The sequence below is a fragment of the Dryobates pubescens genome, chromosome 15, assembly GCF_014839835.1.
Source record: "Dryobates pubescens isolate bDryPub1 chromosome 15, bDryPub1.pri, whole genome shotgun sequence".
Lineage (NCBI taxonomy): Eukaryota > Metazoa > Chordata > Aves > Piciformes > Picidae > Dryobates > Dryobates pubescens.
The window spans coordinates 7,951,624-7,966,341 of NC_071626.1; the positions used below are offsets into that span (position 1 = coordinate 7,951,624).

At 46.9% G+C, this 14,718-nt stretch overlaps 1 protein-coding gene across 1 annotated transcript in view; it reads right to left on the reverse strand.

The window, feature by feature from the left end:
• Positions 1–14,718, reverse strand: part of CACNA1I (calcium voltage-gated channel subunit alpha1 I) — a 187,210-nt gene that overhangs the window by 49,120 nt on the left and 123,372 nt on the right. The window contains exons 6-8 of the mRNA XM_009902560.2: positions 7,025–7,184; positions 4,638–4,953; positions 3,888–3,980 (exon numbers count right to left, since the gene is read on the reverse strand). Coding sequence (XP_009900862.2) covers positions 3,888–3,980; positions 4,638–4,953; positions 7,025–7,184 — 569 coding nt within the window. The remainder of the gene's footprint in view (positions 1–3,887; positions 3,981–4,637; positions 4,954–7,024; positions 7,185–14,718) is intronic.

Here is a 14,718-nt window from a genome sequence, read left to right on the forward strand (position 1 = left end):
GTGTTCCGCATCTCCCTACAGAAGCCAAAAAGCCTATCAGGCTTATTTTACACCTTCACATGTTTCCTTTAAGCTTCCTTTACCTGAGTTTTCCTACCTGTAAAATGAAGCAATTTTTGTCTTGGTGGTGAGAAATCCGGAGGTAAAAATCTGACTCAGTGCTACATATTATGAAATTACAGATTAATATCCACTAGGAGATCTGTTCTTTACACTTGGAATAAAACCTGGGCTTCAATATGATGAGAATTTAATACATAACAGGGGCTGATAATCACATTCAAAATCATTCTCAGAGGCTGTGATGCCTTGATTGCTGCCTACTTCCCACAGAGCTGCAAAGTGGTGATACAGCACTGATAAAATACAGAGTCTGATCTGTGATCAAGGACCAAAAGTCTGCTCTGCTCTGAGATGGACTGTGCAGTGCAGCCCCCAGGGGGGGAGAGGAAGCACCAGGTCACTACTTCTCCTGGACCAGAGAGCATCCCTATTAAGGGACATCCTCATACCACATTCCTCATGTATGAGCCCACACAGGATCCAGTCTCCTCTCCTTGTCTCCCTTCCAAGCAAACAGCTCTGACACATAGCTAGATCCAGTCCTACTCCTCTTATGTGCCCTCCCCTGTGTAACCCTTCTAGCAAAGGGGAGAGAGCAAGCAAAGATGATGATAACTGGGCTCCAAGCCCCACACAGAAAAAGTGAAGATTTTTTCAGCAAGCACTCCAGTTTGTTTTACCTACACAAGCAGACCCTGGCCTTATTGAGCCCAAGGTTGAATCCCTGTCTCTACAATAGCTAATAAAGTCTGACTGGTACTGGAGAGTTTGGCTTACTTGCCCATTATTTTAGTGTTTTTCTTAGATATTCAGCCTTTCTGAAGTCCACAAATGTAAGCACAGTTGATTTCAAGGAAACTGAGTGCTGCTATGTGGGTGCCAGTATCATCCACTGTATAGATGCTTGTTCAGAAGAGCTTACTCTAGTCCAGGAGCCACACCAGTGGCCAAGTAGTTGGAGAGGTGGCAAAGGGAGAGTGGACTTCAAGCAGGAAGACCCAAAGGAAACAGTGATCCAAGAGGTGAAAGCAGTCCTTCCTACATATCAACTGCCTGGGCCCTGGCAAAGGGGGAATCTATTTACTATTTGCTGGATACCAGATTGTTCTGCAAGGCCACTTGGAGTATCAGTGTCAACCAGCACTCTTCCCCTCAGGGAAGCACATCTATGCAGGTGTCCTAACCATGCTGGAATATGCCCAGGTGATGGACCCTGATCCTGTCAGGTGAGCAGTAGCAGATAATGCCCTTGAATATTTCTCTGTGAGAGAAGACATGGATGAAAGCATAGCTCTAAAGAAGAGGCTGTATTGATCTAGCCACAGAAGAGTAAGTCTGAGCCAAAGCTAGGATACATGTGGAAAAGTAAAGAGTCAGGGCTTGAAGTATGGCTGTCAGCAATTCTGCTTAGAAAGCCAGACCTTTCAACTGTGGAGAAGGAGGGAAGGAGAAAGGCTGGAAGGACTTTGCTTCATGAGACTTGAAGAGGGATTAAGATTTCTGTAAGATGACTCAGAAGGAAAATGGAACCAAGTGATAGCAAGTTCACATTGTGAGGTTGCAATGTGCTGCAAAAGATGCATTGCACATGCAAAGAAGGTAACAGAAAGGCTAAATACTTTCTTGGTGTAACTCCATCAAAGGCAAAGGAAATATCCCATGTAGGATATTCCTGCTCTTTTGTTCTGAGCAGTCACCAGCATAAATTGAGGTTCATGTTCTTCTGTATTTGATGGAAATAAACCTACATGGCTTCTGCAAATGAGGAGGGAGTGTCTGGAAATGTCAATGACACTCTGCAGTAAAATCTCAGGTGAAGTGTTTAATTGAGGGTTTTCAGCACATGCAAATTCAGAGACAAAGTTGGAACGGCTGGGAATCCACATGAGGTGAGCGAGCACCAGAAGAACAGATTCCCACTTGGGAATCAGAAATGTGATGACAGAGTTTATGTAGCTTGGAGCAAAGGGTGAGGGGCAGGTTTTGGAACTGGCCCACGGGTGACAGGCATGCCCACCCCAACGGTTAAACACTGACTCCACAATCCTTCCTGGCTCTGAGACAAGGAGTAAATTCAGTGATAGCTGTACAAGTATGGGTATCCTGACCATGCTGCTCCAAATGGAAATGCAAGCAGGGACTTAGCATCTACTGCATGGTGGGTATAATATAAATAAACATTATTGTTTTCTGAACTCACAAAAAGTAGTGGATGTTCAGTTTGCTTTTGGGAACAGAGGTGGGGGGGACTCTCCCCTCATCCTGTGCAATCATACCTCTGCAATGGACAGAAACTAGACCACATGAAGTTCCACAGAAACAGAAGGAAAATAGTCTTCACTATGAGAGTGCCAGAGCCTGGACATCTTCCCAAGTGGTTTGCTCTAGGTGATCCTGCTCTAGGACGGTATTTGGACTAGATGATCTTCAGAGGTCCCTTTCAACCTCTACCATTCTCTGTGTGTGTTTATACACATTGTTTCTCTTTGGTAATCTCCAGCCTCAAAATAAAAGCTGTGCTCCTTAGGGTGTATTTCACCTCTGCTGTCCTGGCTCATGCTTCAGCCCACAGGTAAAAGGTCATCTTTCCCTTGTGATGGTAGGGACTTATCTTTTTCATAAGTTCTCTGACCTAAATGGACCAGTAGATTATTTTTTGTGTGTGCCACTCCCCATATATACAGGTCACAGGATTTCTCTTAGAAATTGCATTAGGGTTTGTTTGCTCTCAAGTCACTGCATGTCAATTTGAATTTAAACTAGATCCTGTCCCAGGTGAGTCTGTTAACGTCACTAGGTCATTGCTTCCTGAGATCCTATTTGCAGGAGAGTATAGCCACACAGGACATGTAGCAGTTGAAGAGCAAAGTCTTAGCCAGGTCTGTTCAGTAGCCCATCCAAATGCATGTATGCCTTAGAAATGCACACTGAGGTCCTTCCTGGCTAAGTGACCTGGAGCTAAACTACACCTACCATGTAAATATTTAATACTTCCCATAATTTGTCATATGTCTTTCCCTCCTGCTCTCTGCTTTTGTCCCCATGGGCCTTCATAAACCCCAAATCCTTCCTAGAAGCAGGATATCCTCTCCAAGAAAATGCATTTCTGTGTGGGAAGCTTGAGGGATGGAAAAGGCAATGGCACCACGTTTCTCACCTCTTTCCAACCACTGACAACAAACGTCCTTGCAGAGAAGCAAACTTCACTTGTATAAATAAATCCACAGAGCTTCAAAACTGCTCATTAAGTTCTCATCACGGACACACTTCTCTCTTGCTGTCCCTGCCAACTGCAAGTGATCTCACACAGCCACTTTATGTTGGATTGCTGACACTTTCAGAGCAGCGGATCCTTTTTATTCATGGTGTGGAAGTAATTCAGTGTGACAGCCTCTGAATCTGATGAAATCTGAATCTCAGACCCTGAATCCAAGAGATGCAGGTGCTGCCAAAAGCCATAAAGCATGGCTTAAGAATGACTCAAGAACTTAAAACACATAAAGAGACCAGGTAGGAGGGCAGATGTAGAAATGGTTTTCTGTGCTTTTGAGACTACTGGTTTGGGCATTTTACTCTGAGATGAGATCTGTAGGCGAGAATGTTGTGATACAGCAGATATGCACATCTCTAGGAGTCAATTTTGAGCATGTTTTTTGAGTGAGAGATAATGGCCTGGTTGACAACTCTACCATCTTGCCTGCAAGCCTTGGTGAAAATCCACTAGGTAGGTCCTGAGATTCCTAGAAGAAATCCAGGTAACCTAACACTTGTTTTATGTAGGGTCTTAGCTTGCAATGCTGACAGTCATCAAGTCTAATACTTACAATTATCAGCAAGATAAAGTAGATAAAATTGTAGAAGGAATGGGCATCCATCACGTAGTACATGATCTCCACCCACCCTTCCAGTGTGATCACCTGCAAAGACAAACAACAAGAGAAACAGGGGGGAAGTGGGCTTCCAGAGTTTACTCCTGAGTTACTGGCAGGGCCATTGTAACCCAAGCAAAGCACAAAACAATTAATTTCAAGGAGGCCAAATTTCCATTCCAGGAAATCAGCGTGGTATTGCTTGGTGACTCTGGCATATTGTCAAAGCCTGTGAGATCATGCTAGCCCACAGCAGGAATATTTCATTAAAATAGTTCATTTCCCTGGATCACAGCAGGGGAAAACCTGCAGCAGGTTTCTGTGCCCCTTGGACTGGACACCACTTACAGCCGGCGGAAAAGGAAGGGAATTTAGCTGCCTTCTGCAACAAATGCTGGGAATCAAACAAAAATAAAACAGAGTCCTTTGCTATAGTGGTCTGGATTGAAAGGAAAACCGGTACAAGTCAGCCTGAAGGGTGTAGCTTAGTTCAGCATGGGCCTGAACAGCTCTGTGTCCCTTCCTATCATCAGGAGCACTGTGCATGGACTTCACACTGTCTGTCTTGCCAGAGCAGTTGCAAAGCCCTTTTCTCCCTGCAGCTGTATCACAGCCTGCAGAAACCATCCTGGGAGCACAGAAACACTGAGTTAGAACAAAGGGGAAAAAAGCTTGAGCCTTCTTAGAAGGCTGGCTTGGTCTCACCTGAAATATCACAATCCAGGCATAGCCAATGTTGTCAAAGTTGATGGCACCCTTGTGTGGGTTGGCATTGCCCGTGCGGCACACGTTGTAGTACTGGTTCCAGTTCACACACATGCCGCTGATGTTGAACTCTTGCCGGACAGAGTTGTAGTAGTAGTAATCATCCTTGTCCAAACAACACTCATGGCCCCGCTCCTTCAGTGGGGGTATCTCATGGCAGCCCATAATTCCATTGTCTCCCGACAGTGAGCAGATGAAGGGCATCTCATCATCTTCCTCAGGTTGGTAATAAGGGGGCAGGACGATGTCACCTTGTCTGCAAGGATCAAAAAACCATCGTCAGCAAGCTCCTTTAAAAGTCAGTTTCCTACCAGCAACACTGGTGGAGCTGGGGGGCTCCCATCCTGACATAGGAGCTGCACTGGGTAAGGGATTTCCAGGTTTATTGCCTCTGGCAAAGAGAAGGGAAGACAGAGTTCCTGCAAACCAGGGCATTTCCAGGGCGAGTCCCCAGTTTGCAGAGCTTTGCCTGCCGTCAGATCACCCCAAGCCAACCGACACAACCTGCTCACGTGGAGCTGAAGACAACCCGGAACGTGCATTTGGATCACTCTCCCCATTAGCGTCAAAGCTAAATCAGACGCAGTGATATTAAAGAAGCTCTTCAGGCTTCCCTGTGATGTGCTCCTGTCTGTTAAGCCTTGATGGACATGTTTTATAACATTTGGCAGTGAACACTCTGTACTTCTAAAAAAAAAAAAAAATAATTAAAATTCCACTTCATGCATAATTGAGGCTGCATGGCTGAGCCTGAAACATCAGGCACTGCAAAGTTAAACCTGGCTTAACCTTAACTTTGACTCCTCCTTGACAGTTGACAACAAGGGTGCAATGTTTCATGACAAGTTCACCTGCCTTTTTCTTTCTTTTTTTTTTAATATCCCACATGATGCAAGCACCTTCCAAATGCATGAATAATTAAGATCATCTACGCTTGCCTAGCTGGAGATGAGCTAATGATCGGGGAAGCAAAAGGTGGAGATTGAAAATTTTCCATTGAACTTTATCTGCCGCACTCCTCGCAGCGCTGCAGTCCGTCGCTTTCACGTTGCGTGAGGGCAGACTCCTTCGGGAAGTGCCACTGGAAGAGCATAGGTGTTGATAAAAGAGAAAAGGAAGTCTCTGAAGATAAACTAAGCAGGGCTGAACCACAAAGATCTGTCGTAATACATCCACATCACTGGCGAGCTGGGTTGCCTGCAGAATTCATCTCTCCAGTAACGGTCAGCAAAAGAGTTTTCCAGTATCTGTCACTTTGCAGGCTGTGGCCCCAATTCACTTCTCAGTCACATCAACTCTGCACAGATGTAATTAGAGCCACTAAAGTACTTCTGCCTGTGCTTTACATAAAGGACAATCATCCTAAACGTTATATATTCCTTGGGGAAAGCCAAAATACAGCAAAGGGCTGCTGTATGTAGCTTCTGCTCTCTGCTGCTTTGCAGATTGTATTTTCACACCTTTAGCTCTTTTTTTCCAATTTGAGATGATCTAAAGCTTCATAACTGTTTAATCAGTCTAAACTGATCTACAACCGTAGCTGGTTTTAAGCAGCCTAAACTGATAGGATGCCTGGGATTAATACAGACTATGAAGATGACATTTTAAAGCCTGAGATGTGCTAAAGCTAGAAAGTCAGCAGGAGGAGGTGAGCCCTGGGAATGGGGGTAACTGGAAAATTCCTAGCAGGCAGGAGATTTTTCCACCCCACTGCCTCCAGGAAGGAGGAGAGTCATGCTCTGCAGGCTCCTCTTTGACTCCCCAGAATAAACCTCAAACATCTGTAACTGACCCACTCTGTGGCTCCAGGCTCCCTTTGCCACAACTGTACCATGTTTCCCCATGGGTTGTTTTAATTCCATTCAAGCAATCATACTTCACTTGCACTTCTACTAGCCCAGATGTGGGACACCACTCCAAAAAACTCCCCAAAAAGCTCTCCATCCTATTTCCACGGCAGATTCTACTCTTGACATTTGCCAACTATTTCCTCACGTCTCTCTAAAGCATCTGGAGGTAACACACTACTGTCCAAACAGTGACCTCAGCTCCATCTTCGAGGTGCCAGACATGTCCCTGCAGAAGCATTAGGTAGCACTATGGATTTCTGGAACACTCCTCTGGTTCTTGATTTTTGAAGAAGGAGCAAGTTTAGGAGAAAGACAGCATGACTGGTGTTTCAGAGCTCTTCAACTCTTTCTACTCTATCACCCTAGAGCCATTTGGAGTAAGCAATACACAAGGAGTCAGAAGACAAGATAGCAGAGAAGGAGAAAGAGAAACGTCTCTGGAGGAAAGGAAAGAGACATGGTCCCCTAGGCACTCACATGGTGAAGTTCTCCTCCATGAAGCAGCGGTTGCGGAGCAGTCCAGCCCACAGCTGCACCCCAATGATGCCGAAGATGAAGAAGACAAAAAAGCAGAGAAGGAGAACATTCCCCAGCATGGGCAAGGTGTCCAGCAGCAAGTTCACAAGGATTCGCATGCCTGCAGGGGGAGAAGAGAACCACAAGGAGCAAGTGTGGGATGGAGGGACAGAGGAAGGGAGAAGAGGAGGAGAAGGAAAGGAGAATTCAGGAAATACACATTAAAAGGAAAAAAAGGCCACACAAAGATAAAAGCAGAGTGTCAGACATTAATTAGTGCTCAGACCAGGCTAGATTTATGATTGCTGCCCTTTCTTGTCCTAACCTCTACTGACAGCCAGCAGAGCTGCTGCAATGCTGTGACCTCCTAACCCTAGGCCTCCATCTGCAGTAGCGAGAAGAAAAGCAATTGAGACTTTTGGTACCATCAGCTGGCTGACTGATATCGCTCCCTTCCCCTTCCTGCCAGTAGGGCAATGGAGTGACAGCTGTCCCAAAGGTGCACAGCAGCTCAACAGCCCCATCCTAAGATTTCTCAGGGTGAAAGACAACCCACTTCAACAACTGTGTGCTGCAACCTGTGAGAGTTGCATGGATGGGCCCAGGGCAGCCTGCCTGGAGAGATTAACCTCTCCAGCAGACATAAAGCAGCACCGATTGGTTTGCTCAGTGACAGATCATCAGCAGACAGTCATGGAGACCACGCTTTCCTCTCTTGACTAGTCCTCCATCCCCAGAAGGGCTGGAGCACACAAGCAGCAGGCACAGCACCTCTGTACAAATGTTTTAAAAGAAAGACATCTCAAAAAAATAAATATTAAATTACCTAACAAATCGTTTCCATGGGTTTTTTTTTTTCTCCTTCTACTCTTCAGCTCACAAAACTACAAGTAAGGGTAAGGAAAGGCTTGTTTCTTCATCAAGCTAAAGACTTTACCTCTGCTCTCCAGGGAGAGTCTAGAAAACCTTCTGAGCATCACCATACTGCTTTTACCCACACGCACACCCCATGCAGTTGTCCCTCCTCGCCTCCAGGGGCCCAGTCAGTTCCTTCACTGAAGATGTTAGGTGTAGGCTAGCAAATAATTAGCTAATTAGGTACTTATAACCAACTCATTACAACAGATGGTAGTGGAAGGGGATAGAGGAAGGAAAGATTAAGATTCTCTGACAGCCCTTTGAGGCACGAGATAATCCCCCTTGTGTGCCCAGAATCAAGTAATTAGCCACAAGATGCTGTATGTGATGCTCTGTCTTTATTCCCCAGGCTGCTCGCAGTCGGAGAGGCAAGGGAAGTGGTACCTGCAGGGGCATGCAGGTGTAGGGCAAACAGACACTGAATGGAGAGAGAGAGAAGGGTGCCTGCTGTGAGACATTGAGCTGGCTTATCTCAGGAGGAAATGCTCTGGGGACAGGTAGGGGTGGGAAGAGATAAGATTGATATTTACTAGTAGGTTTCACATAAAAAGGAGAAGATGCTTAGTGATGGCTACATGGAATGATGAAGGACAAGGAATGATGCCAGTAACCCTAAGGCCAGGCTCAGAGCAGCAGCTAAGCCCTGACTGCTCAGCTGTGTCACTAGTTAAGGCAGTTTCTAGACAGCACCTCAGTAACTCAGCAGTACAGGGGCACAGCTCCAGCCACTCAAGGAATCACGGGCATGTCATGAATCACTGATGGCTTTCTGACCTGACACAAAGCCCAACAGCATAGCCACAGTGCTCTGCTGTCTGTTGTTGTGACCTCACAGGCTCTGGAGCAATGCTCTGCACAACACTTGGGGTTTTAAGGCCACACACCCTCACTAAGGTGCAGCACATTGCCAGCATCAACACTGCTTCACAGCACCAGCTCAGCAGATGCCATGAGCTGTCCTGATCGGTACATTAGTGAGGGCCAAGTGACCCAGGAAGCTCTGCCAGCAGCACTGCAAGGAGAGGTGATGTTTTTCAGATCAACTGATACTAGCTCCATCTCAGAGCACAGGTAATGGGAAGAATAAGACTGCCTTTAGCTGAAACACAGAGCAGGTAGAATTGACATCCCCACCAGAATTTCATGAAAAATAGGCTGCTTGGGTCAGAATTTGCAAAAACTGATTTTGCCCACGTCCCAAGAGAAGACAAGTGACTTGCAAAACTTGCCTGCCTTTTCCTAGGAAACATCTTACCTTACCCATCTTACATTCTCCATCCTGCCTCTCAGAGGGGGTGGTGCTGCTGCTGCTCCAGGATTGTGTAAGCCTTCATCCACAATAATACCAGTGCATCTTGCATGACAACTTCTGGAAGGTGCTGGAAAGCCAGTTCCTTGGCAAATCCTGCTGCTGCTGCTCCTTCCTACCTTAAGCCACCTCTGCCTGCTCCTCTGCTTTTCTCTTGCTGTACCTACATCATTTCTCTGCCTCTGCACTGCTCTGCAGTGTACATGCACACATCTCCCTCCCCACTGCTGCCTTTCCCCACACCCTCATTTGTCCTTTACCACTGGCAGAGTAGAAGCCATGCTGGCTCACAGCAAGGAAGGAATATGAAAAGGACAATGACCTTTTCTGAAGCAGCCTTTGAAAAAAGGAGATGTTCCCTGAGAAGAGAAAAGAAGAGGGGCTGGGCAGTCTGGAGGAAAAGCAGGGAGGGAAAGCATTGATGAAGCAACATTCACCAACCAAACAGGCTCCCAGGGCATCAGATATGAAAAGGTTTTGCACTTCAAGAAGAAGAAGAGCTAGAAAGATGAAATATTCATGAGTGCCAGGTGTGGGCTCTGAAAGACCTTTTCTTTTTCCCATTCACCCTCACAAGGAGACCAGGTGAAAGGAGGAAACAAAACAGCATTGGCTGTGGGCATCCAAGGAAGGATTCTCATGAAACAATGCTCAAATAATGCTTCCCTGCTGCTCACTCATGCCTTTGGGCAAGGGGTAGGAAAGGGTGCTCCACCATGCAGGAGGAAAGCCACAAGCACCACAGAGATGCATTCACTGCTCCAGTACAGCAGTGGACATTGTGGAGAGAGTATGTCACAGGGATGAGCAGCAGTGGGAGGGTGAGGAGTGCCAGGCAGTGAGCTGTCAAAGGGAAGCTAAGGCTGAGCAAAACCAAAAGACAAAGCAAAGTCCCTGAACTCCCTCCAGGGTTCAAGCAAAGCAAATCCTCTGCTTCACTCTAGCAGCACACAGAGGCCCTTCCTGACAAACTCAGCAGATGCTACAGTGACCATAGCTCCCTCCAGACACTTGAGATCAAGCCTGATTAGCCTGCCCATCACAGCCAAGCAGACTGGCCTGGCCTGTCCCAGCCCTGGGGAAAGCAGTGGTGAGCAGCCAGGGCAGGGCTGAGGAGGAGTCAGACTCCAGGCAGGCAGAGCCAGCCGTGCAGTGCCCAGCAGCACTGTCTCTTAGCTTTCTTTCCACCTGCCTCTTTCCTGGAGTGAGAACCAACAGCTGAGCCAATTCATTCCCTAGCAGTAACCACCCTGTGATCTGAATGGAAGACTAGCTCAGAAGAGAGTAAGAAACTCTGCTGCTCTTTTTGGTTTCTTCTGTCTCAGCCACCTTTGAGGCTGTCTAGTTCGCCCCAGCTTTGCAGTGAGGAACAAAGCTAACGTGTGTGGAGTCAAAAAGAGGCAGCAGGTTGAGGCATTTGCTCCCTGGCTTAGAGTAAACCAGATGGAAGAGAACATAATTCTCAGCACCTGTCTTATCTGCATCATGGGCCAAGCCACCAATTGTCATTTTAACTGGAGCAAAAGTAAATCTCTTCCCTATCAGCACGTGTGAGTGTAGCTGGCAGGACACCTTGCAGAGTGCAGTGTTACTCTGTTCCTCAGCCAGGCTGCTTGTCCAACTGTGCCTTCTTTCCTTCCTTCCCTGCCCCAGGACACATGGCAGGCCAGCCAGCTAGCATGGGGTTGGCAGAATTTTCCTGTGCGTGCTCCTTTGTGGGAATTTTCTGAACTGAGGAACCATTCCAGCAGAAAAGTTGCATTAACACAGAAAACACACAGAGAGGTGCAACTGTTCTTGTTTTCTTTTCTTTTTGTTTTGATTGGTTGGGTTTGTTTGGGTTGGGTTTTAGGTTGGGTTGGGGGGTTTTTTTGTTTGTTTTTGTTGTTGTTTTGCAGTTGACCCCATAGATAAAATAATCTTGGTGTGCACAGTACAGGCTGGTGCTCTAACTTGTGGCCCTCCTCACTGATCTCTTGCTGATCCAAGGTTTAGCTATCATTTCACACATTGCATTCTTCACATCAGCTAAAACATGAAGCCAAACTACAGCAAAGAGAAACCAATCAGGTATCTGTGCAACAGCAGAGGCACTGCCAAGTTCATCAGCAGCTTCCCTGACACTCAGATCTTTTTCCCTCTTCTGCGTTCCTCCTAACCGAGGCTTCTCCTGCAAATGGGTAAGGCAGAGGAGCTCAGTTGAAAGAGCTGATGTGCTGCTCCAGATGTCTTCTCCTCAAGCTGCAAAGCCAGCCTCAGACTGAATACTATCACCCCTGCTTTGCACCAATGCAAGAGTGAGCATGTTGCCATGGCTGGCCTGACCCTATGGAAAACCAGGTCCACTTAACATCTCACACTACCTTGTGCTGTCAAGCCCATTCTCCTATTAAGGAAAAGCTGCCCCAGACACAAATGTGAAACACTGGCCTTGAGAAGAGGCAAGTAAAATCCTTCCACTGATCTCTTGTCAGGTTCCCAGAGCATTTGTAGGATGCATTTAGGGTTGAGGATTTTGTAGTTGCAGGTTGTCAGTTTGATCCATAGTTCAGGAGCACCACTAAGTTCCTCACCAAAGCTCTACTCTTGCCTTGCCAACAATCAAAGCTTTCAAGCCTCTCTGACTGCCTCAGACACCTCATCCTGCTCAGCCTGTTGATGACCTAACCTTCAATTATCCAAATTTTTGTCACTTCTCAGCTTGACCACAGAAAATATCAAAGCCTGACATTTCCAGTACTTACAAAGCTTCAGCCAGTGCAAAGAGCTGCTGTTAATTTTCTCAGTAGCACAGCCACATCAAGTCTCACCTGAGTGCAGCATCTTCCCTTAGGATACTGAATCAGCTTCAAGCATTAAGTGTTCTCAGTCCCTTCCTTCAAAGTATTTCCCAGCTTAAGCTTAGGGGAACTAAAAGAAAGGCTAAAACTCCAGGAAAACAGTGCTGGTCAGAGCTTCACCCTGCTGGGACAGCAGAGCTCTTCAGAGTAGGTAGCATACTGACACAAGAGAAAGAGCTCTCTCAAGCCTCTGGAGCCAGGAGCTAGCACAGATCTCACCACCAGGTGCTCGGTACAAGTTTTGTCGTGACCCAGACAGGAGACATCTCAACTCTGCAGCAGGCTGTGCCCTATCATGGAGGCTGCCAGCCTAGCTGAGATCCATTGACAACAACAGGAAGCTCATCCACCACAAGCACTCTCCTTCAGTGCGTGCCACTGTAAGCCTGGTCGGTAGCCACATCATGTGTGACACAAACAGAAACAAGCACAAGCAAAGGACTCGGCCAGGAGTCCCTCTCATTGCTCTCTCGGCCCATTAACTCCCTGCAAGCTTTGGGCTGTTCAGTAACCTTTTTGTGGAGAGCAATGCCAGGTGCCAGATAATTCCTCACAGAGGTGTCTCTCCGGAGGATTGCTGTCATTCTGTTCTTTTTTCTAATACTGAACATCTAATAAGCAACACCTACTACCACCTGCTACTGTTGTTCATTCACCAATCATCTCATTTCCCCCCCCCATTTATCACTGCAACGATGACTGAGCTCCCTCGCAGCGAACACTCTACCAAGAGCATACGGCGCCAGCTTTGCTTTCAGAATGGCAGGGGTCACCCAGCACTGGGGACAAAAGGTAACTCCAGGGCCGTGGCTGCCAGCCACTTGCCTCCATTCTATAAATACCCTTAAGTTCTTTACACATCTCTAGTGCCGTGTAAGTAGGACAGAATAATGCAAAATATTATGCAAAGCAGTGTTAATGCAACTTGTGGTTAAGATTCCAGGGAGCTGCTTTCCTCTTGCTGTCCCCAGCCCGAAGCATGCGTCTCTTTTGAACTGCAGGCAGCGACATGACGTTGGGTGAGGTGTGTGTGAAAGGGAGGATCGGGCCCTAAACACATGGAGGCTGAGAAATTCCAGGTTACGCTTGTAAATTGCCCTGCCCACACACACGCACGGAGTGTAATTTGCATTAGTGTAATCTGACATTATCTTTCACCCTATAATACGTTGTCATTACTGCTCACATTTCCATGGTATCTGCTGCTTGATAGGTCCCAGGGGACAGATTTCTGCAAAACAGCCCAGCTCCCATTTAGGCAGCAAAATACATGACTGGGCTTTCGAGAGCGCGGTGTACACTGGAGGCTGAGCGTGTTTGAACAGGCAGCAGAATCCATAGAATCAATAAGGTTGGAAAAGACCTCAAAGATCATCAAGTCCAACCTGTCACCCAACATCTCATGACTACTAAACCATGGCACCAAGTGCCACGTCCAATCCCCTCTTGAACACCTCCAGGGATGGTGACTCCACCACCTCCCCGGGCAGCCCATTCCAATGGGCAACAACTCTCTCTGGGAAGAACTTTCTCCTCACCTCGAGCCTAAACCTCCCCTGGTGCAGCTTGAGACTGTGTCCTCTTGTTCTGGTGCTGGTTGCCTGGGAGAAGAGACCAACCCCCTCCTGGCTACAACCACCCTTCAGGTAGTTGTAGAGAGCAATAAGGTCTCCCCTGAGCCTCCTCTTCTCCAGGCTAAACAATCCCAGCTCCCTCAGCCTCTCCTCATAGGGCTGTGCTCGAGGCCTCTCCCCAGCCTCATTGCCCTTCTCTGGACACGTTCAAGAGTCTCAATTGTCACAATAGGAGCTGCGAAGTGCTGAGCATTTCTTAAATCCTGGCTGTGCAGGTTCCCCTAGGAGGGGAAAGGAGAAATGAAGATTCCAGTGAAGGTCTTTTTAGGACTGGTTTTTGGTTGTTGGGAGGGGTTGGGGTGGTGGTGGTGTGGAGGTTTTTTTGTCTTCCATCCTTGCTTTACTTCCAATACACCAACTCCAAAGTGCTGTTGCTAAATCTTGCGATTTTTATCGGGAGTCTGGGGATGCGTGGCATAAACCTTCAGGCGTGAAATCTTGCTAGGATTTGACAGTCTTGGATCACAGGAGAAAAAAAAAAAAATAAGAGGAAAAGTTTCTATTCCTCACTACTATGGTGAGGAAGGGGAAAAAAAAGAGAAAAAGAGGACTACAGGTCTGACTGTCTGAAAGCCATCGCAAAAGTAAAAATAACCTGTGGCTTTGGGGTTTGGGTTTTCCCTCTTTTTCAAATCTCATCATTTTAAGCCCATTTGACAACCTACAAGCACATAATTTGTGTCTTCTGAATGTTTGCTTATAATAACAATGAAATGGAGCAGCCTGCTTTGGAGAGGGAAAGATGACTTTCTCCCACGATCTGTGACTGCAAAACCCAAAAAGGACTGAGCACTGTATGGTACAAAAGCAGGCATTACCAGGTCTACATTTCCTCCGCTTCACTGTTCCTCATCTGCCTGCCATGATAACTACACTAACACAGAGATGTAATTCCCTTTCTGTTTTGGGGGTTTTCCCTCCCAAATTTACTTTGTTTACTCATTTAAACACATG